Genomic DNA, 24,243 nt, shown 5'->3' on the forward strand with positions numbered 1-24,243 from the left:
GGGCTTAGTTGCTCTGTGGCAAGGCAGATTCTTAACCACTGAACCACCAGGGAAGCCCTGATCTATAAATATTTACTACTCTCTTTGGATACAGTTTTTACTCTTTGGGATGGGAAGGAAGTCAGCATTAAAACTTGCTCAGGTTTCACCTTTGCTCATACCCCATGAGTCTGTGTAAAATTCCACACATTTAGAGGAAATGTGTTATTAGTTTTTAATTCCACTACTGCATAACCCAGAAAGATTTTGGTCCAATTAATATACCCTTCCTTCGCTAGAATTCCTAATGGAACAATAGGTAGAACCCTTAACACCTTCTAATCAGTGCATTATTACGTACTTTAAGGAAATGAATAACCCTTGAATGAGTCTTAATTCTGAAGTATTAGATGAGTATAGTTCAAATAATGACATCAATCAGTACATTTAAAAATTTTTTATTTTTAGAGATTGAACAATGATTCATTGCAATTTTTCTGAATAAACAATTAGCAGTCTCAAAGATTATTTCAATAAAATTTAAAATTAGAGCACAGATTGCATACAAATTGATTTTAAATATGCAGTTTTGAAAAGAACTGAAGAGTACTTAAAAGATCCAATGACATCAATCAATGCATTTAAAATTTTTTTAGAAATTGAACAATGATTCATTGCAGGTTTTCTGATGAAACAATTAGCAGTCTCAAAGATTATTTCTATAAAATTTAAAATCAGAGCACAGATTGAATACAAATCGATTTAAATAGGCACAGTTTTGAAAAGAACTGAAGAGTACTTAAAAGATCCCATTGAATTCATGTGGCATTATTCCTAGTTTAATTGATAGTGTCTCAGTTAAGTAAGTCCTGGCAGAAAACACTTATTGATTAATTATCTAGAAACTGGTAGCACTAAAATATTAAAATTTATGCATTCAAATGGTTTGTGTGTGTGCTTGTGTGTATGCACGTATGATCTGTGCTTTGTCTAATCTACTATCTTAACAATTATCCTTTCTGTTTCCTGAGGCTCTTAACCTTACTTCAAAAGACTTAATCACACTGAACTTTCCTTGTCAGCTCTTTGCATATATCACATTTCTAGTTTTCAATGATTTCTTCTATTTTGGACAAGGGCTTTGGTGTAAAACTAAAGTACACTAAAATAAACTGTACTCTGTCCCAATGCTACTCACAAGCTGCTAGAACTTTCATGCTTCAACTCACAGGACTTGGGAATTTGGCTTTCCAGGAATCCCTGTCAATGCTTCTGTGATGAGCCAGGGCTTCCAGGTGCTGCTGCTACAAGGTGAGGTGTACTTACGATTTTTTCTTTACTGTGTACTGACTATGAAATTCAATTGCTCCTTCATTTTCTTGTTTCAGCTGGCAAAGGATGTAAAATTCCAGATGGATTAAACATCTAAATTGGAAATATTCATTACCTACAAATGACTAAATATTTTCAGTCCTTCCTAAGTTGGCTATCCAACATCTAATCTCCCTTCTTAGTATGTACCTAGCTTCCTTTCCTCATTAGCACCTTATCATTTAACGCTCAATTACACATTTGCAATCTCTCTTGCTTATTCACTTTGGGACACCTCTGTAGATGCAGTTCACTACAGTGTATATTTGCTAGAATGACAGCCACAGAGCACAATGGGAGTTGACTTCCTAAAATAGTTTGTCTTACTGTGCTAAAAATATGATTTAAGAGAAAACTTATTTTTGAACCTTAACTGAGTAAATATTATGAAGAAAAAATGAATTTTTAAAAGACTTGATTCTACACACTACTTAAATGAGAGAATTTTCTGAAATTCAAACATAGCAAGCTCCATCTGCTCAGCGATGAGGTACTTGCACAAAGTTCCCCATGGCCTTTTTGGTGTACAAATTAAAAAGGAAGACTAATTCTAAAGAAATAATTTGACATAAAAGTTTGTTTTCTCTTTAAACTACTGCATTTAAAAAGTTCTTTGAGTTGTAAACACTCAAGGATAAGCCAGTTTTAAGATCACATTATTGTGTCACAGTAACAAATGCGAATCACATTTATCTTTAATTCATGGATTCAGGTTCTCCTAAACTCTCATTATTGAGCTACTACATTCTTGATAAAAGTTATTAGGAAAATCCAAATCATCATTCCTGGCACCTAGGTGCCAAGAAATAGTGTGCTATTATGAAATCACATATAGTTAGCTGCTTTTGTATTTTGGTTAACCAGGTAGTTTGAAAATTAGTATCCCACTAGCACTGTCTTCAGATTTTAGAAGCAGAACTAGAGGAATTATAGTGAGGTATACTTTGTGGTAGTTCTGTTGCTTCTTTATTGCCCCAGAACTAACCATGGTATTGAGGATGGATATGCAGAAATGATGCTTTTCACCAGGTAGCAATTACCATAGGCGACCAAATGCCACCTATCTATGGCGTCTATAATATATAGGGGTGATGGACTAGCATGATTCTTTTCACTGCTATAAATTTGCAGACCTAGGTATTTGATTTAAGTTGTATTTTTTTCCAAATCTTTCCTTTTAACCTATTACATTAAGTCTCTACATGTGGACTTATCACTTTTAGATTAATTTCTGATTTTACAGAAATAGAACCATGAAAAACACAAGTATTAGCAGTCAAAACTTTTTGTTGTTATATTTTGTTATTTTTGCTTAATAACTGGAGGGAAGGCTTCCTGTAGTTTAATCTGGGATCAGGAAAATACTTAAAGCTGTCTGATAGTCACATTGTTGGCCAGATAAGAATTTTGATAAATCAACCAATCTGTCTTTGGGATAGAACTTGACGCCTACTTTAAAGTATTAAAAAATACAACTTATTCTACAGTACATATGTGTAGGAGTTCAGTCCTGTAATCAGGCTTGCAAGTGTATTATTTGGTGGTTCTTGTAGCTATTGCACATCTTTGGGGTTTCTGAGGAAAATCAATCATTTTAGGCTTTCTTCGTTTCTCCTCATCAGGAGAAAACCAGCTTAACATGGGATGAAAAGAACACAACTGGTCTCTAACCGTGGGCTTAACTGTCATGGAGCAATGAGGAAAAAGGGTGGCTTTTCCCCCTTTATCACTGTATTTTCTCCAGGCATGCAGGTTGTTCAGCCTTAGGTGTGGTTTATACCTAGTCCTTATTAATTTCATTTCATAACCTAACCTTTGGTTCTTTCTAGGACTTGGCAAATCTGTATATGGTTTGTTGCTATTTTGATTTTTTTCTGGGAAAAAAAACAAAAAACAAACCCTCATTCAGGGGCAACTCTTTTGAAAGCTGTTTGGAATCTAACTCATTACAGGTTTCTTAACTCCATGTTGTAAAATCCGAATATAGATACTGTCCAAACTGTCCAAAGAGTAATGTTTGAATTCACAGTAACAAAAGTTACAAAGTTTGTGCAAAAGATATTGTACACCATTGGAGTACATAGAGCTTGCTATAGTTAATTTTATATATAAAGCTGCATTTATCATTAAAACTATTCTGTGCTACATTAAAAGTAAAGTATCTGATTTAATTTTTCCCTACCAGTAAAAGTGAATGCTAATTTAATCTCAGAAATTTAAAAATGCATATTGTATATTTATGATGCTTGTAATCAGTATAATAAATCATTGGAAACTTTTAAACACCATAATTGCTTTGGAGCTCTTCAAGTTTTCCAAGGGTCATGAAGTAAACCCGGCTGTGATGATTGCGCAGGATAGAGGTAAAGAATAGCTTTAAAAAGAGAGAAAGAGACAATATCAGTAAATATTTAATAACTGCAAACCAATATTTGATAGGTACAACAATAATTTCAATTTATCTGTTATTAATCAATTTCAGAAAGAGATTTCCTTAGATTAAAGTATACAAATTCAAATGAGTATGGGGCCAAAATTATAATTTAAAAGTACTTTTTACCATATACTATATGACTGTACTTCATATAGTTTAAATAAAATTAAGTTTTTGTAGGTGACATTTATCTGCTAAATTTCTTGATTTGTTTAATTAACAATTTTCCTTTTCTATTTTAAAAAAATCTACTTTTACTTAAGTTAGCTTTCCTTTTAATATATGGAAAATATCATATTATTTAGATGCAGTTCACACTGTCACTGATGCTTAAGCGGCCACTGAAATTTTCTTCTTGGTACAATTTTCTATTTCAGTGTAATAGACTGACATGAATAGATTGATATTATCAGCCAAACCAATTGACTTAGAGAGGAACATGTTGTGCAAATATGGTCTGTGCCATAAAGAAAATTAGGACAGTACAAGAATATAAATAGCAAATAGATGTATTCTTGACCAAGGTTTTCAACATCCACAATGAATATACTTAGGAAGGTGTGTGACGTAATGATGAAAACACCACTAGCTACCCTTGACTTAACACCTTTTATGTGCCAGGCTGTCGACCTGTGAGATGCTTATTATATATACATTATTGATAATTTACAGAATTGTTCCAAGTTGTTAACATTCCCATTTTTGAGATGAAAAAACTAAGGTTCAGAAAAACAAAGTCAAACTTCCAGGTTCTCACATGTAGTTAGAGCTGGGACTGCATCCTAGATGTACCTGTTCTCAATCATTGGTTCTTGCCATTATCTCTCTTTATATTGTAAACCAGTACCTTTTATTGATGCCCAGTGCTTTACCCTGTTGGTTCTGATACTTCAAATCCTCTGAAATTTCTTACAAATGTGAATGCTTCCTAGTCTTATTAGAATTACTTTTTCATTCTACTATTTCTCACAACATGTAGGGACTATTCTGATATCATTCCAACTATCTGAATTGGTTAAAATTGATCACATTACACAAATAATTGCCAAACATTGATTTCCTTTTTCTTTTCTGTAAAGTGGACATGACAATTAAGTGTGATAGCCTCTTAAGCATTTAGCACAAACTCTACTATATGATTAGGTGTTCAACAAACATAATTAACTTTTTCCTTCTTCTGTTATTGGATTATGTTGAAAACTATAAAAGGCAGATCTACTCAAGCATTATCTTTCAAAATGTCATATTAATATGAATTTGAAAAGAACTACACATCACAGACAATAATGGAATTTGTAACAAATAGAGGCTAGTTTTGCTTTGAACACAATTAGAATTTTTACATTTTTGAAAATGATTTCTCTTGAAACCAAATTTCATCATTTACCAAATCAATGTTTCTAATGCAAATTGCAAATTTATTTTTATTATATTATTAATATGTCAATTTGGGAAATATAACATAAATATAGCCAGAAAGAAAACAATATAAATTTCCTCAGTTAATTTTCATTGCTTGCTTTACTTTTGCTCTACTGGGGTATGTAAACTATACCTTGTCACCTCGGGTACACAGAAATCTCAGCTTCTTAATCGATCTGCGCTTCAGTTCACTTTCCAGAACCCTTGACTGCAAAGAGCGGACTTCTATGGCCTTTTGGCCCCATCCTGTGGTTCTCTGTGAACACTCAAAAGCTACAATAAAAATTTAAAAATCAGAAAAACACAAAATAGTTCTGCCAGTGATGGAAAATTATAATTACAGCTAATGTTTGATTATTAAGAGGGACATTATTACAGTTTGGATTAATACATTCTTATTTTCCTGCTTCAAAGTCAGTAGTTTGACCATTATACTGCTCAACAGAATGTTCAAGCTAGCTATGTACTCTCATCATTGTGATCAACTATTCACCATAGTGAATAACTAGATCTAAGTTAATTTTTGTATTTACATTCTCCAACACCACAGAAAAAGCTAAAGGTTAATATTAACCTCTTTGTATAAAATCAAATCTAGCCACAGGCATTATTTTATAATCTAGTTGGGGTACAATATCCTGCATGGGTTTGTACTTGTGCTTAAGTGACATACATGGAAACCTAACTCTTCAAAATTGAAACTGTTAAAAAATGACTTGCTAAAATAATGACTTTAGCAACTCTAATGTAATTCAATTAAGTGTCATGTTATCAACAGAACTAAAGCTAATTTGACACTGTTAAGCCTTTCTCTTGCTCAGGAAATTTTTATTAAGATTAAAACTTTTGGGTCCTGCTTTATATTATTCAGTGACAATTAAGATTAGGACAACTGCTTTAAAACAGAAAACCTAGTTATATAAATAGCCATATAATCAGCTGACACTGTAAGGTATTTTCTGACATGGTGAGCAGTATTTTTTTCAACAACTGCATACAGCAAAATTTATAAATTTCATGCACAGTCTACTTGCTGAGTCCATGTACACAGTTCATATGGCATTAAATAATTTATACCTTGATTCTAAAGCACATTAATTTGCCACTTAACCTAGCTACTGAGCTAGTTTGTATATGAGATAGAATCCAATGATTTAGTTGGGGATGCTTAATGATACTTGCTATGACTGCTGCATCTCTATACATTTGTTTGAAAATCCAAAGCAATGATCTTATTAGTGAGAACATTCATTATATCTAAAGGAAAATGTAAAATTTAGATTGGGGAAATCTGGATCTGGGTTAGTTTTAAATTTAAAAAGAAGTTGTGTTTAGACAAAAAAAAGAGAGCAATTGATTTCCTTAATAGTAGAGTTACAAAGCAATCTTTACATGCTCTCAAATTACCCTTAATACACAGACCGAAATATCTTCTCATAGTGCTCTAATTTATTTTACATATAGAGAGATACTTTTCAATTTTAGTTACTTAAAATAGCTCTGTTTTAGGTTGGAAGTTGTCTTGCCTAAGGACAAGAACTGTAGCAGATGACTTTTTCAGATCTTTTTGATTCCTATCATTGTTTAGTGGCATAAATATAGGGGTTACATTTCCCATTTGAGCTAAATTTCCTTATTCTAATTTCTGATTAATAAATTGATCACAACCACTGTAAAAGTTAGAACAAGGCATATTCTCAGTTTCTTTTGCCCCAGATCTGTCAATTATATTGTGAGCATTTACCTCTTTTCACAAAATGGTTTTAAACCCTCTGTGAGTTCTTACCTTTCGAAGGAATTGGACGTTGTCAGGACACTCCTTAACACTATGCATGCAAAAAGAAAGGGTTCTGCAGGTGCAGTGCAATGTGCCATCATCCATAGTGAAAAACTGTCCATTAAAAAAGCTCTTTCAAACTCGTCCTTAAAGTCACATGTGGATCACATTTAGCCCTTTTACAGAGATTTTAGAAGCTTCTAACTTTTTATTGATAAACTGCTTTTCTCTCTGTCTCTCTTATCTTTCTGTCTTCTTCCTTTCCTTCCTTCCTTCCCCCGTCTCTCTCTCTCCCCCTCTCCTTCTCCCTTTTCCTTTATTTGCTTCATTAAACTTATCCTCCTTCCAGGAACATTTCAACCAAATCATTCTACTCTAGTATTTTTGCTGCTTATATGCGTTATTCTGCTTCCTATCTAGAATCACCTCTGTAGTCATCAAGCCTCAGAGACATGTACCAAAGATTCAAGTTATTCAGATTTCCCAGATTGGCAGTCCTGTGCTGGTCAGGAAGAGAAAAACTGTCCTGGTCTAATGAAGATGAGAAGGCAGTTTTCTTTGTGTTGCCATCTGGGTAGTACCTAAGAGCACTTCAGTCAGTCATATCTATCTGTTTTGTAAATGAAGGGTGATGAAATCTTAGTGACAACCAATGAGTCACATATGCAGCTTATCTTTGATTCTTGACAGGAATATTACTGGCTAAACAGAACACTACCGACTGTACAAAATGGAAATATTCTGCTCCTCTCTTATACTAGTTGGCACTCTCCTCAGATAAAGGTAAAACCCCCAAATCAATGTTATGGAATGAAGCATTTTCAACATCTGTGTAAAATCTGCAAGCAAAAGGAGTTAAAATAAAATGATAGATTATTAGAGAAAATAATCACTTTCCTATTTTAATTACATGATTATTGAAAATGAACTACTAAGACAGCCAAAATCAGTCTTTTTGTGGTAGCCTTGTGAAATCATTAAGCATAAGAAAAACATATACATTATCTTACAAGGGAATAAGTATGCAGTACCCCAAATTAACCCTAGATGCCTTGAGAAAAAGTGACACTTTAGGAAATAGAAGCTTTTCTGGGATGATCTGAAAGGAGAAAAATTTTCCACATACCTACGGAGGATGGTATGTCTTTCCACACATCAAGGATATTCTTGAAGAGTTGTTCATTTGCTTCCACGGAAAGGGATTCAGCATTGAAGGTGAGCATCATGCCAATTCCCAAGGAATCAGGTAAAATGATGATATTCTGTGGTATAATGATTTCCAGGGGCTGGAATTATGTTTCATAAGGATTTATATGTCCCACATTTTATCACTACTACTTTAAGAGAAGCAGCTTGGCTGAACAATAAAGGCCAAAGTGGGCTTCAAAGTACAGAGAGGAGAGAAATTTCTGTCTTAGTACTAAACAGCATGCTATCCAACGCTTGAGAAGAGCTTTCCCCATGTCATAAGGTTGTTATTGTTTAATATTCTCCTATATTTTTAGGAGAAAAATTATATATGTAAAAAGCAGGATATATTTCTAACAGAGAAATTTGTTGAAATTTCACCAAGCATTATGTATAATGATAGAAGAAACATCACTTGTTTGATTTCAGATTCATTTTAGCACACTAATGAATACTAAATTTAGTAAGGAATGAACCAAGTAACAAATATAAAATCACTGGTTATCATCCAATTCGTTCAAATCAGAAATAGAAAATTAACTTTAAAATAGCTTGAGCTTAAATATTTACAAGGAACAGCATTATAATATTTTTCACTGCTTGAAATGTAACAGTCATCCTCCCTTCAAAAAAATTATAGAATTTATTATCCAATTTACATAATCTTAAAATATCTTCAATTCAGAGAGGTATTAGGTGATGAAATATTAAGAAATATCTAACAATTTCTAAATTTCATGATGCATAAAACAATGTGACAAAACTTGCCCAAACTATAGATATTGTCACGTTAATCATATTTCCCTTAGAAATGAACAATCAGTTCCTCTTATCATGTCTCCAATTTAGCAATTTAAGGGAAAAAATGTCAGAAACTATACTTGCCAAACCCAGCGCACTCAGGCCAAGTGCTTGTGGCCATGCCTCAGTCTCAGCAACAACAATTCTTAAAACTAAAATGGGGATCCAGAGGCGAAAAGCAATTTTAATGCGTTCCCTGGGCACTCTCATGAGCAACTGAATCAGAAAAGAGATGAAGGAAGAGAGAAAAAGAAATTGCAAGAAAAAAGGTTGTCTCAAAAAATTTGTTTAGAAAAGAGCTTAGCTGCTGTAAATCCAGAAAGCACCAGAGGTAATTCTTTGCTTCTCAGATGATTCCTGAAGTAATCAGATATTCTTTTAGCACACATAGCTCCCTTGTAGCTTTATAGCTTTTGTAATCTAGCACTGTTGGAAAAATTATTTTTAGTACATCTTGTTTCAGAAGACACTCTCTCCTCCTTTATATTAGAGTCCTTTCTCTTTTAATGGGTCAAGACACTAGGGCATTTAGCTAAAAATTCTATTTTTGAATTCACTTAAGGTATCTTAATTAGGCCAGAAAATGATTTTAAAAAAATCCTCTTCTCTCATTGTTTCCGTAATAATTAACAGATTGCTTGAAAAGAAAGTAGTTTTTCTTGCTTAGTACTCAAGTTGAACACAGAATTTAATCTTCCTGAATGACTTTTCACATAAGTATAAACTTGGATCAATACTGAGGTTTTCAGTAATGCACGATGTGATGTAAAAAAATAAGATGCAGGAAGTGATGGAAGACATTCCAAGTGAAGAGTACTATAATATTTATACTAAAACTAACCTGAACTCATATTTGAGTGGCTTTGGCTGGGGCTCAGTTCAGTGTTTTAAATAGTGATTTCTATATAATCACCAGTGACAACAGAATGATCATCTAGTTAGATTGTTAAATCTGACCAAAACTTGAAAAAAACAGCCTCCATTAATGATCTGACAACTGTTCTGTGTAATCTGTCAGAGATATACAAGATAACTTTGAAAGCTGTGGAGAATATCACATTACTACAGTGACTCAGAAGTACAAAAAAGTTTTCTGCTGGACTTTCGTATAACACTAAACTGTTAAAGCTTTAGTGTTTGACAAAATGGGGAATTTAAAAAGATTTGCTGATTCATCTCTTCCTTTTTAATATAATTTTCAATAGCAAAAAATGTCATTTCTACCATTAAATGTATATTGTGTGTGTGAGTGTGTGAGATATTATGTTATGTTTGGGCTCTTTATATAAATGATGTGTATAGTATTTTTACAACTATCCATATTTTAGATGCTGTGCCATATTTTCATGTTTAAAATTATTGGAGTTGAGAGTTGATATGCATTAGCTTTTAAAGTGTTGAATCCTTTGATCAGAAATTCTAAGTACAAAGTATACTATAAGAGAATACTTTATGATAACTTGCTATATATCATAGTTAAATCTGGATAAAGAAAGGGCATATACATAATAATGCATAATGAGATGCAGAGAACTAAAAGTAAGGGTTGTAAACTCATATGCCTAAGAGGGCCAGTTATTATAAATATATAAATATGGATGGATACAGAATACATAGCATATGTTCCATCTAAAAGTGGGCAGGCACCAATTGGTTCCAGTTGATTATGGCCAGATAGTAATGTTGGATCATTGGTTTTTCAATAGAAATCCAGATTTTAAGTGAAGACTAGGGATTCAGTTCAGTTCAGTCACTCAGTCGTGTCCGACTCTTTGCGACCCCATGAATGGCAGCACGCCAGGCCTCCCTGTCCATCACCAACTCCCCGAGTTCACTCAAACTTATGTCCGTCGAGTCGGTGATGCCATCCAGCCATCTCATCCTCTGATGTCCCCTTCTCCTCCTGCCCCCAATCCCTCCCAGCATCAGAGTCTTTTCCAATGAGTCAACTCTTCGCATGAGGTGGTTCATTTAAAAACAAATACAAAACATCACTGTGCCAGACAAAGTCTATCTGCAGAACAGACTTAGCACTCTGGACTAAGAAACCACCAGTGATTTTTGTTTATCCATTACTACCTTCTGGCACTCAATACTTACCTTTTAGGTCTCAGTTCTAATATAGATATTGGTACTCATATTTTTAAACCTTTTAAGAGTTTCACAGTTGGAAATACTCAAATTGTGTTATACAATAATTTCTAGGGATCTTACGTTATTTGGCAGGGTCACATCAGACATAACCTCAGATTCTGCATCAATGATGTGATATCCATCTGCTGAGCTGAAGAAAATCTTTAGTCTTTTTTCAGAACCAATAGCCAGGTCAACTGTCACTGGCTTATGACCAAGTGTTGGAAACACCTGTAGGTATAAAACCAAATATGGCCAAAAGGCCAAAAATGACACTTTGTCTAAGGTGAAAATTCTCCCGCCCATTTGCTTAACAGGTGTATAGAACCCAGAATGATTTTTTAAATTACATTATATATTTAGAGACCTCTGTATAACAACTTTTCTTAGATCTGGTAACTCAACAAGAACAATTATATTCAGGTTCTAAATACTGAGTTTTCCTTCAAAGGCCAAATCTTCAAAAATCATAAGAGTCTTATATGGCCTTGTATTCTATGTGCTGTCTTTAAATTCCTTGCCTTGAGCTTCAGCAAATGAAGGAGCTCATCTGGTCTCTTAAACCGGTTTGCTGGATCAGCTGCCTGTATTTTTGCCAGTATTCGTATATAGGCTTCATAGGACATGTAGTCTCCTTCGGAGTCTGCTGATTGATCAATGCACACTTGGTAGGGAATGAGAAAGGCCAGACATGTTAACCTGCCATAGACTGGGTGTACTCTAGGCTGTTATGGTTCCTAGTCCAAGGAAACAAAAAGCCAAACAGGATACACTGCCAAGTTCAGGTCACAGTAGAGGACTGGGCATCACAGGTTTCACCATACTGAACTCATGTGGTGGGGTTCAAGAACTGGAGTGAGGACTTAGACAAGGAACTGTATATCAGGCCAGACAGCCTGTTGGTACTTACCTTCTTTGCTTCCCAGCTCCATACCAGGCAGCTCAAACCAATCAGCAGACACCCAGGAACAAACCCATATCCAAATACTGACAACTGACCCAATGCCCAATTTAGGGAGATCAGATCAGGGATGTGATTTATGTCTGGACAGGCCCAGACTATCTATATAGTAGTCTGTGCATTTATAAAAGAACATATTTATTGTACAAATGGCTCAGCTGGTAAAGAATCTGCCCACAATTTAGGAGACCTGGGTTCGATCCCTGGGTTGGGAAGATCCCCTGGAGAAGGGAAAGGCTACCCACCCCAGTCGTCTGGCCTGGAGAACTCCATAGACTGTACAGTCCATGGGGTCACAAAGAGTCGGACACGACTGAACGACTTTCACTTTCAGACATTTGAGGAGAAGTCATAAACATGAACCCATCTATACTGTACACATGTGATGTTTTAGCCTATAAAATATAATATGTAAACAGATCCTAGCCTAAGTTATGATTGTATTTCATGAATACCTTGCTGGGGTCTATCACGATGTATCCCTATCAGTGCTTTGAAAAACTCCATGGACCAACCAGTTCAAAATCTCCTAGGATATTTGCTAAAAATATAGATTCCCCAGGCCCCACTCCAAACCTACTAATTTGGCCTACAGTTGCGTCTGGGATCTAAACTTTTAACAAATGCTTCAGATGATTCTAAGGAGCTACTGGACTCTATGTAGTACCACCGGTTCATTAATCAGTCTTTATTAATACAGCATAAATACAGAATAATTCTATTTATGTTGAGTTCTGAAGCACTGTAAAAAGATAATAAAGATAAAAATAGTCTCCAGTTTATGAAATGTGATTAAAAATCATCAGCAACTTAATTGTTTGGGACACTAAATGGTTACCTTATAAGGCTGATCCATAGAAGTTCAGTTAAACCAAAATAAGGGTGGAAACAGTACTCGTAATCCAAATAAGCCTAACCAGCATTCCTTGTAATAGTTCTGGAGAGAAATGTGTTTAGAGATCCAGCTTGGAAGGAATATAGAGCCACCCTTTCCTCCCCACCCCCAGCTATTACAGTCCTGGTCATGAGAGCAAAGGCCTTCTTTTCCTTCATTCCTCTACCAGGGGGTTCCCCACTCTGCCACTGTCACATCTTTCCTTACCTTCCCTCTGCTCTCCACCCCCCACTAAGAGAGAACAGGGACTTTCTCAGCTTCAAGTCATTGGGGTGGCACCCAAAGCTTGTGTTTGTGGCTTTAGAAGAGGAGTTCTTCATGTTAACTACAGGAATTGGGAGTGAGGAGCTGGTAGGGAGTTCCTGTAAGGGGAGGGGTCAGGGATTTCCCTCACATTCTCCCTTGCTTTGGTGCCTGTGAATTGTCTAGAAAAGGGTTAAATGATAATTATTGACATGGTATATTCAAATTACATTAACTGTAGAAGAATAGCATCTATATTTCTCCTACTATATTCCAAATACTGTTCTGTTTACAATTTCTCAAAAGAAAGCCTAGTGAAAATGGAGACCACTCACTTTAATGGCAGTGCTTTCATCAAAGGACTTTGGTGCCCATGCATACAGGTGAATCGATGATTTCAAAGCAATTGCAATATATGTTGTTTCTTCATGTTGGACTACAGTGATAAAATACAAAGAAGTAACAATGTCACAGGGTTAATAAGAACACTCAAGTATTTGTATCTGTTGTTAAAAATGTCACAACAATGACAATTAAGAAGGCAATAGCATCCAGAGTGATTTATGGATTCAAATATGCAATCTCTAAAATCCCAATGGCCCCCTATGCATACACAGAAATGCTGATTAAAATTCACATGGAAGTGGAAGAGGCCAAAATACTCTTGAAAATAAAAAACAATGTTGGAGGACTCACAGTGCCCAGTTTCCTAACTTATTATAAGCTATAATAATCAAAGCAGTGTAGTATTGACATAAGGATAGGCATATAGATCAATGGAGTAGAACTGAATGTCTATAAATAAAGTACATTTATGGTCATGGTGCCAGAATATTCAATAGAGAAACAACAATTTCTTCATCAAATGGTACTGAGACAACTGAATATCTACATATAAAAAAAATGAACTGGATGTCTTACCTTAATCCATATATACAATAATTAACGTGAAATAGATCAAAGACCTAAATGTAAGAGCTAGAACTATGAAGCTCTTAAAAGTAAATAAACCTTCATGGTAATAGATTCTCATGTTTGACACCAAAGCATAAACAACAAATAAAGAAACAGCTAAATTGGGTTTCATTAAAATTCACTCTTCTATGTATCAAAGGACACTATCAAGAGAGTGAAAAGACAAAGTATGGAACAGGAATAAATATTTCCAAATCATATATCTGTAAGGGTCTAGTATCCAGAATATATAAAAAACACAACTCAGTAACAAAAAGATAAATAACCCAAGGGAGATATACTAATGGCCAATAAACACTTGAATGCTCAACAACATTATTCATGAGGGAAATGCAAATCAAAACTATAATATGATGCCACTTTATACCTACTTGGACGGTTAGAACCAGAAGAAAGACATTTTGAGCAATGAATTTATAATGGATAAACAAAAGATGAAATATTTATACAATGCAATACTATTCAGCAATAAAAAGGAATACTGATACATGTTGTACTGGTTATAACATGGATGAACCTTGAAAACATTATGGTATGTGACAGAAGCTTGTCACAAAAGATCATATGATGTATAATTCCATTTACGTAAATCGTGGAGAAAAGACAAATCTATAGCAGAGAAAGTAGATCAGTAGCTTCTTAAGATTATGAAGGGAATAAGGCAAGAGGAATTAAATGTGCAGTGATTGCTAATGGCTATGACATTTCTTGTTAGAATGATGAAAATCAGATCATGGTGATGGTTACACAACTCTACATACTGCAACTCACTTAATTGTACCCTTTAATTGGGTGTATTCTATGGTATATAAATTATTTCAATAGAGCTTTTTTATTAAAGAAAGAGAAAGTTTATAAAAAGTATATGTTTGCCCTTGGCCAGACCTTCTGGCTCTTATGAAATATGTTGTCCTACTTCTAGATTTATGTTTGTGCTAAATCCCTCTTCTTTGGCAGAGATACTGCTGCTGTCTTCTCTAGCCAGACTTCATCTAAAACTAATATATAAGAATTCTCTCTCTCCTTTCCTCTCCCTTCCTCTCTCATTCTCTCTCACTCTGTGTCTCTTCCTCTTTGAGTCTAGCTTCACTTTCTTTCTTTCTTTCTTTCTTTTTTTAACTGTTCAGAAGTAGGTCAAAGAATTATGATTAATAAATCCCCCCAAAAGCAAACAAATTCTCTTTTAAGCAAATAATGCTGATAATTTTAGTATATGGCACTAATTGTTATCAGTCCACTATTTTGTGGACCTTGGAAGGTTATGAAAATACAATACAAGTATGGTTATGTTGTTATTCTCCTTTGGGAAGGAGCTACTGTTCCACTCGTCGGTAGGACAAGTGTTATTAGAGAGCTGGGATGGAATGGAATGCAATCAGCCAGGAAACGTAGACTAAACTAGTCCATCTGTTTCACAAATGCACAGGACTAGCTCTGCAAGGTTGACTATCTTTGTAAACTCTCTCTTATTGAACTAAAAATTTGATAAGTTAGTAAGAGGTACTTCTGCTATATCAACTTCTGGGTGGATATCTAGGAATATTAAAGTAGTGATACACAAAACTAGAAGAAAATAGTATATTTATTTAATACTTAAGTTGTCTGGGCACTCATTTCTACCTTTATTTGTGTGTATGTATTATATGCAGAGTACATCATGAGAAACACTGGGCTGGAAGAAGCACAAGCTGGAATCAAGATTGCCGGGAGAAATATCAATCACCTCAGATATTCAGATAACACCACCCTTATGGCAGAAAGTGAAGAGGAACTAAAAAGCCTCTTGATGAAAGTGAAAGACAACAGTGAAAAAGTTGGCTTAAAGCTTAACATTCAGAAAACAAAGATCATGGCATCTGGTCCCATTACTTCATGGGAAGTAGATGGGGAAACAGTGGAAACAGTGTCAGACTTTATTTTTGGGGGCTCCAAAGTGACTGCAGATGGTGACTGCCGCCATGAAATTAAAAGACGCTTACTCCTTGGAAGATTATGACCAACCTAGATAGCATATTGAAAAGCAGAGACATTACTTTTCCAACAAAGGTCCATCTAGTCAAGGCTATGGTTTTTCCAGTGGTCATGTATGGATGTGAGAGTTGGACTGTGAAGAAAGCTGAGTGCCAAAGAATTGATGCTTTTGAACTGTGTTGTTGGAGAAGACTCTTGGGAGTCCCTTGGACTGCAAGGAGATCCAACCAGTCCATTCTGAAGGAGATCAACCCTGGGATTTCCTTGGAAGGAATGATGCTAAAGCTGAAACTCCAGTACTTTGGCCACCTCATGAGAAGAGTTGACTCATTGGAAAAGACTCTGATGCTGGGAGGGATTGGGGGCAGGAGGAGAAGGGGACGGCCGAGGATGAGATGGCTGGATGGCATCACTGACTCGATGGACATGAGTCTGAGTGAACTCCAGGAGTTGGTGATGGACAGGGAGGCCTGGCGTGCTGCGATTCATGGGGTCGCAGAGTTGGACACGACTGAGCGACTGAACTGAACTGAACTGACTGATGTATGTATATGGGCTTCCCTGGTGGCTCAGATGGTAAAGTGTCTGCTTCCAATGTGGGAGACTTGGGTTTGATCCCTGGGTTGGGAAGATCCCCTGGAGGAGGAAATGGCAACCCACTCCAGTACTCTTGCTGGAGAATTCCATGGGTGGAAGAGCCTGATAGGCTACAGTACATGGCATCACATACGTATACATATATGAAACCTATCCTGGTAAAGCCTCTTAGTATGCAGAATAGAAATGGTCAGTCAGGATAAAAATATCCTGCCACAACTCATATTATGTGATTCCAACTATCTCTTACCTATGCCACTAGTTCTGACTGATAGACAATTAGTATAGAGGAAAGAAGAAAAAAAGGCTAAGAGTAGAGGGGATTTGCTTCAGAAATAGAAAGAATGGGAAAACATTACTTCCAAGTTGTTGAGAGATGACAGCAGGAGTCTGAGACCCTGGATTTGTTACTCCATTCCACAGTGGATGGTTGTGAAGACACAGGGGATATGAAAACACACTAATCAGACAGAAAATATTTTGCAATTATACTCATGAATATCATAAGTGGGAATGAGAGCCAGCAGATAATTGATAAATTGTTTTTTGACTCATGGTAGAGTTTCTTGGTCAGTATTAAGAGGGATTTTCCAATTTTTAAAAAAGGAATCATTATGGGATTCTATTTTATTGCTGCTCCAAGGAAAGACAATATCATATAAATCTCCTTGCAGGTTATTGAAGACACATAAACATTCATACAATTGAAGTTAAATAGAAGCAGGAAGAAACATCAGTTAATGTGAACTAATTAGAGTGAGTGGGAAGGGAAGAAAGGAGAAAAAGTCAACCAAATTTAACTTCAACAGCTATTTCAGTTAATCAATATTTTTTCAATAACAGCCATTATTGCGTCCCAGAGAAATTTACTCATTTTTGTAGTTGAAGTTGCAAATGTTTTCCTTTCTCTGCTTTCCTTTCACAAGAATGTACTTCACCAAATGAAGGGAGGCAAAATTTATATAGCTGAGGTAAATGGCAACATGTTCCAGTATTCTTGCCTGGGAAATTCGAAGGACTAGGGAGCCTGGTAGGCTACAGTCCTAGAGGTCACAGAAGAGTTGGACATGGCAATGACTAAACAACAACAACAAAAGCAAATGTGAAATGAGACTTACGGACACTGAAGTGTTCACAGCCTGTCAGCTTATCAATGGCTTTGCAGGCTTCTTCTGTTTTGAGCATTTCCTCTTGTCTTCTTTTACTTTCTGGATCATCATTCAAAATCTTATTTCTCAGCCAGGTCAAATGATACACTCGAAGTCTGTTCTTACGGCCTGATAGATAAGAAAAGACACAGTGTTTTAATTCAGTCTATTTCTTTTACATATTAGAAGAACAAAAAAAGGTAAAGGTATTTTGTCTTTTTAATCAAATCTTTTAATTAAAGTAAAAAGCACTTTAAAAAAACTATACTGCATTGAGTCTCCCCTTTAGAGTTTGGAAATATGACAGCAAAGTTTCTTTTAGTCTCTCACTTCCAAGAGATAGCTAAAGTGTCTACCAGTTATCAAAGTAGAAGTGAATGTTCAATACGTTTTGGAACAGGTTAAGACTACTACTGTGTGGGCAACAGAATTACCATCCATTCATTTGTACCTTAGCTTTCTATCTAAGCCATGACTTTTTTGGGACTCAGAGACCTAGAAGCTATCTCTGGTAGTGTGCATATATGAGAAGATATGTCTGGTATATTGACTGTTAAGCATCCTCAGCTAGTGAGATGGGTCTCTCTCTCTGTACTCTTTCATTCCAGTAAACTTACAAAGAAATCAAATGGTTTATTATTTTTTCTCAGCCCAATCTATCTTTAATGTTATTTTTCTAATTGTCAGGCAGTTACTCAGTTTAGTCGCTCAGTCGTGTTCGACACTTTGCGACCTCATGAATCACAGCACGGCAGGCCTCCCTGGCCATCACCAACTCCCGGAGTTCACTCAGACTCACGTCCATCGAGTCTGTGATGCCATCCAGCCATCTCATCCTCGGTCGTCCCCTTCTCCTCCTGCCCCCAATCCCTCCCAGCATCACAGTCTTTTCCAATGAGTCAACACTTCGCATGAGGTGGCCAAAGTACTGGAGTTTCAGCTTTAGCATCATTCCTTCCAAAGAAATCCCAGGGTTGATCTCCTTCAGAATGGACTGGTTGGATCTCCTTGCAGTCCAAGGGACTCTCAAGAGTCTTCTCCAACACCACAGTTCAAAAGCATCAATTCTTCAGCGTTCAGCTTTCTTCACAGTCCAACTCTCACATCCATACATGACCACTGGAAAAACCATAGCCTTGACTAGACGGACCTTTGTTGGCAAACTAATGTCTCTGCTTTTGAATATGCTATCTAGGTTGGTCATAACTTTTCTTCCAAGGAGTAAGCGTCTTTTAATTTCATGGCTGCAGTCACCATCTGCAGTCACTTTGGAGCCCCCCAAAATAAAGTCTGACATATTTCTACTGTTTCCCCATCTATTTCCCATGAAGTGATGGGACCAGATGCCATGATCTTCGTTTTCTGAATGTTGAGCTTTAAGCCAACTTTTTCACTGTTGTCTTTCACTTTCATCAAGAGGCTTTTTAGTTCCTCTTCACTTTCTGCCATAAAGGTGGTGTTATCTGAATATCTGAGGTTATTGATATTTCTCCCGGCAATCTTGATTCCAGCTTGTGCTTCTTCCAGCCCAGCATTTCTCATGGTATACTCTGCATATAAGTTAAATAAGCAGGGTGACAATTTACAGCCTTGACGTACTCCTTTTCCTATTTGGAACCGTCTGTTGTTCCATGTAAAGTTCTAACTGTTGCTTCCTGACCTGCATACAAATTTCTCAAGAGGAAGGTCAGGTGGTCTGGTATTCCCATCCCTTTCAGAATTTACCACAGTTTATTGTGATCCACACAGTCAAAGGCTTTGGCATAGTCAATAAAGCAGAAATAGATGTTTTTCTGGAACTCTCTTGCTTTTTCCATGATCCAGCAGATGTTGGCAATTTGATCTCTGGTTCCTCTGCCTTTTCTAAAACCAGCTTGAACATCTGGAAGTTCGCGGTTCACATATTGCTGAAGCCTGGCTTCGAGAATTTTGAGCATTACTTTACTAGCATGTGAGATAAGTGCAACTGTGCGGTAGTTTGAGCATTCTTTTGCATTGCCTTTCTTTGGAATTGGAATGAAAACTGACCTTTTCCAGTCCTGTGGACACTGCTGAGTTTTCCAAATTTGCTGGCATATTGAGTGCAGCACTTTCACAGCATCATCTTTCAGGATTTGAAATAGCTCAACTGGAATTCCATCACCTCCACTAACTTTGTTCATAGTGATGCTTTCTTTTTTTAAAAAATATAAATTTATTTAATTGGAGGTTAATTACTTTACAATATTGTATTGGTTTTGCCATACATCAACATGAATCTGCCACAGGTATACATGTGTTCCCCATCCTGAACCCCCTTCCCTCCTCCCTCCCTGTACCATCCCTCTGGGTCGTCTAAGTGCACCAGCCCCAAGCATCCAGTATCATGCATCAAACCTAGACTGGCGATTCATATATGATATTATACATGTTTCAATGCCATTCTCCCACATCATCCCACCCTCTCCCTCTCCCACAGAGTCCAAAAGACTGTTCTATACATCTGTGTCTCTCTTGTTGTCTCACATATGCTTTCTAAGGCCCATTTGAGTTCACATTCCAGGATGTCTGGCTCTAGGTGAGTGATCACACCATCGTGATTATCTGGTCATGAAGATCTTTTTTGTACAGTTCTGTGTATTCTTGCCACCTCTTCTCAATATCTTCTGCTTCTGTTAGGTCCAGACCATTTCTGTCCTTTATCGAGCCCATCTTTGCATGAAATGTTTCCTTGGTATCTCTAATTTTCTTGAAGAGATCTCTAGTCTTTCCCATTCTGTTGTTTTCCTCTATTTCTTTCCATTGATTGCTGAGGAAGGCTTTCTTATCTCTTCTTGCTATTTCTAATTGTAAATCCCATCAAATTCTTACAGTTCTTTCAGAAAAACAAGCCATTATTAATCACACATTAATTTTCATATATAGTGACTTTATAGTCATTTTTAGACTATAAGATTTCTAGGCCCAACAATAAGATTCTTTTTCATGTAATCTTAGACATATTTTTACACATTTTTGAGCAGTGTTAGAATTCAAGTATCTATATCTATTGTCATTCTGTTCTCAAATAATAAATTTGAGCTCCAAACTATCAGTTATCTTTCTATACTAACATTCTCTGTACTATCTGATGCAAAAATAATCCACATTTAAGAGAAACCTCAGCAATAAAAAGAGAATATTTGGGTTAGAGAAAACTGGATAAAAAGAAATCTGTTATCCAGATGTGCAGCCTGCAAGCCATCCAGATGTATTCAAAAATTAAATGTTGCTTCCGTGTGCCTCAAACAATTATAAATGAATGGCCAAGAAAAACGATTTAAAAAATCATGATACTTTGGTATATTTTCCTAGGGGATTTTCTCTAATCAAAACTTAAAGCAACATTAATCATATTTAGGACTATTCATAATCATTAATTAATGTGCAATATCATTATTAGGTATAGACAGGAAGTATATAAGCACATAAAAATTATTGTGATTAGTATCATTTTATTCTACAGTTAAAACATTTAACATTTTTCCCAATCTTTCAAGAATAGTTTTTTGCCTAAAGTCAGCATTAATGTTAGTGCTTTCCTGATACCAAGTACTGTTTAGTAATCACAATATTTTTAATATCCATATACTTGATCTCTCATATTTCAAGGTTCAGGCTCTGACTGACCCAAACTAAAAAGTTCAGCTACTATGTGGGAAGAATAGAGGATCCATTCCTGTTATGAGCCCTATCTGTAGACCCTTATTATAGGGCTGTGGTAGGTACAACAGACTCTCATTTTTATCCAGTTATTGGCCTCTTTGTTCCTTGTTGCTTCTAACACATCACAGGAAAGGTATATATTGGAGGTTACTGTGGTGGTGAGTGCATGGGTGGCTGAAGCTGTGACTTCCAAAGTTGTGCATGGTTATTGAGAGAAGACCTGATAGGATGCAAATGGCATGGTTTTTCCTTTCCCTGACATAGAAGAGGTATATTGCAATCAAATATCCAGACATCAAAGGAGAGTCAGAAGTTTAAACTGTAAATAGTTAAGAAAATACAAGTAGGAAAGCCTGGTGTCCCAATTAAAGTTATATTTACAGTGCTTTCCTAGGAACACTTTCACTTGAGAAAGTCTTTAGCCCAGTTTACAACCTAATTAATCTGCATAATGATTCAGCTAATTTTAGTTCTTAAACAAACCGGAGATGGTAATCAGCAAATTGAGTGGCTCTACAACTTGAATCTGACGGAATGGTCTTCTCTTTATAAGTTTAGTAATGTCTGCCTTTCCACTTCTGTCCATCAGATACAGATTCGATCGAGTTCCCAACAGCAAATTCACTCCTGTTCATATACAAAAAGAAAAGTGCTATATTAGCTCAGATTACATTTTTATTTTTTTAAATTTACTATTTATTTTATTTTTTAATATAAATTTATTTATTTTAATTGGAGATTACATTTTTATAATTGCATTTATATTAGTACTTTTGCTCCTCCAGTGTGCTGATCCATGTAAAGGTGATGTTTGTCATTTTAAGCTACTGTTGACTTCATTCTGTGCAACAGGGAACTCTCTACTAACAGAACAAATTTATTTTCATTAAAATATAGAAAATAACACCCTCTGGTAATATTCTACTGGCTGGTGTCTGGTATGCCATCACACAGATAGAACTTTGTGTATAACTTAGTACCTTTTAGTAACGTCCAAACTTACAAAAATCAGTCAACTCTTTTGAAAGTTACTATTAAATATTCATGAGGCCTAGTATATATAGTCTTTTTTAAAAAAAATTAATTATTTTTTAACTGAAGGATAATTGCTTTACAGAATTTTGTTGTTTTCTATCAAACCTCAACATGAATCAGCCATAGGTATACATATACCCCTTCCCTCTTGGTTTCTCATTCCTAACTATAACAGGGATTTAATACTTTTAAATAATTATATGCAAATTATTTTAAAATTGGGTGATTCTGTGTTCATGCATATATTAAAAAACTTATATTGCTGACTATCTATAAAATTAGTTCCTATTTCATGTATTTACATTCCTATACTCTGTTACTTGTGTGCTGGCTCTATTCACTAAAATATAAGCACTGTTTTAGAGACTGAATGAGAAGACTAAAATAGCAGATTCAACTAAATTCAGAATGCACTTAAAATGGGGGTCAGGATCAAGACAGTGGAGTAGAAAGACTCTGAACACACCTCTTTCCATGGGCACACAAAAATTAGAACTATTTACAGAGCAACTGTCTATGAGAATGACCTAAAGGCTATCAAAAAAATTTTCTGCAACTAAAGACATAAAAAAGGAGCCACAACAAGATGGGAAGGAATGACAGAGATGCAGTTTAGTAAAGACCCATATTCAAGAGCTGATGACTCATAAACAAGAGGTTCTTCCCAAGGAGTTTGGCATCCAAGATGCACATTGGGTTCCCCAGCCCGGGGGTCTGGCACTGGGAAGATGAGCTCCTAGAACAATTGGTTTTGAAAATCAAGTGGGGCTTATTTTCAGGAGAGCTGAAGGGCCGTAAGTAAAAGAAATTCCATTCTTACAGGGCATGCACAAAATCTCATATGCTTCAAGTTTCAAGGCAGACATAGTGGTTTGAAAGGTGCCTGGGTCAGACCCACTTGTTGATCTTGGAGAATCCCCTTGGAGAGGCACGAAGCAGCTGGGACACCCCTGGGGAATGAGACACTGGCAGTGGCCATTTGGGGCATCTTGTTCTACCATGATGACACATACTACTGTCTTTTGTATTTTAAAATATAAAACCACAAGTTATAAAAATGGGTTACTAGACATTAAGCTCATCTCTGGGTAGTTGCCTGACTGAAATGATAATGAAATAAACTTTGCTTTCTTGTTATCTGACACATTACATTAGTAGAACTTGGAGGATGGCTTTTTTTTTCCCCCCATAAAACTATAATATTTGCTACACTGCTCTATTTTTAATTTAAAATTCTGTCCCCTGTTCAGTCATACATTAAGCAAAATCTATGAAACTGCAGGTTGGAGGTTGGCATTTATTTTGGATTTTTCACTTCCTTGCATTAATTTATTTTATTTCATTTATGATTCAGACTGGCTTGAGGTAAAAAATCGTCTCAGAATTACCAAGTGGTTAAAATTCTTCTGGAATAAAGGACTGAAGAAGTCTATCAAAGTTAAGATATTATACAAGGAATTTTGTCTACAAATTCTCAAGATATTTTAAAAACAAGAACTTGAAGAAATTTCTTGCAATAATCTCACTAGGTATTATACATTGCATTCTATCACAAATTAAAAATACTAAGCTTGAATTTTCAAATAATTATAACCTAGTCCAATTTTATATTTTAGCAAAGTTAATTCA

General features: G+C 35.7%; 1 protein-coding gene across 2 annotated transcripts in view; it reads right to left on the reverse strand.

Annotated features, from left to right (window-relative positions):
* Nucleotides 1-421: 421 nt before the first annotated feature.
* The window catches only part of NRK (Nik related kinase), a 125,930-nt gene continuing 102,108 nt past the window's right edge, over nucleotides 422-24,243 (reverse strand). The window contains exons 22-29 of one of the 2 annotated variants that reach the window (XM_040264977.1): nucleotides 22,063-22,206; nucleotides 17,866-18,024; nucleotides 13,540-13,640; nucleotides 11,627-11,770; nucleotides 11,187-11,336; nucleotides 8,110-8,245; nucleotides 5,340-5,479; nucleotides 422-3,724 (exon numbers count right to left, since the gene is read on the reverse strand). In XM_040264977.1, coding sequence (XP_040120911.1) covers nucleotides 3,629-3,724; nucleotides 5,340-5,479; nucleotides 8,110-8,245; nucleotides 11,187-11,336; nucleotides 11,627-11,770; nucleotides 13,540-13,640; nucleotides 17,866-18,024; nucleotides 22,063-22,206 — 1,070 coding nt within the window. In that variant the 3' untranslated portion in view covers nucleotides 422-3,628. The remainder of the gene's footprint in view (nucleotides 3,725-5,339; nucleotides 5,480-8,109; nucleotides 8,246-11,186; nucleotides 11,337-11,626; nucleotides 11,771-13,539; nucleotides 13,641-17,865; nucleotides 18,025-22,062; nucleotides 22,207-24,243) is intronic. The other variant, XM_040264978.1, reaches the window with a different exon arrangement.

This window comes from Oryx dammah, unplaced genomic scaffold, assembly GCF_014754425.2.
Source record: "Oryx dammah isolate SB20612 unplaced genomic scaffold, SCBI_Odam_1.1 HiC_scaffold_23, whole genome shotgun sequence".
In the NCBI taxonomy this organism is placed as follows: domain Eukaryota; kingdom Metazoa; phylum Chordata; class Mammalia; order Artiodactyla; family Bovidae; genus Oryx; species Oryx dammah.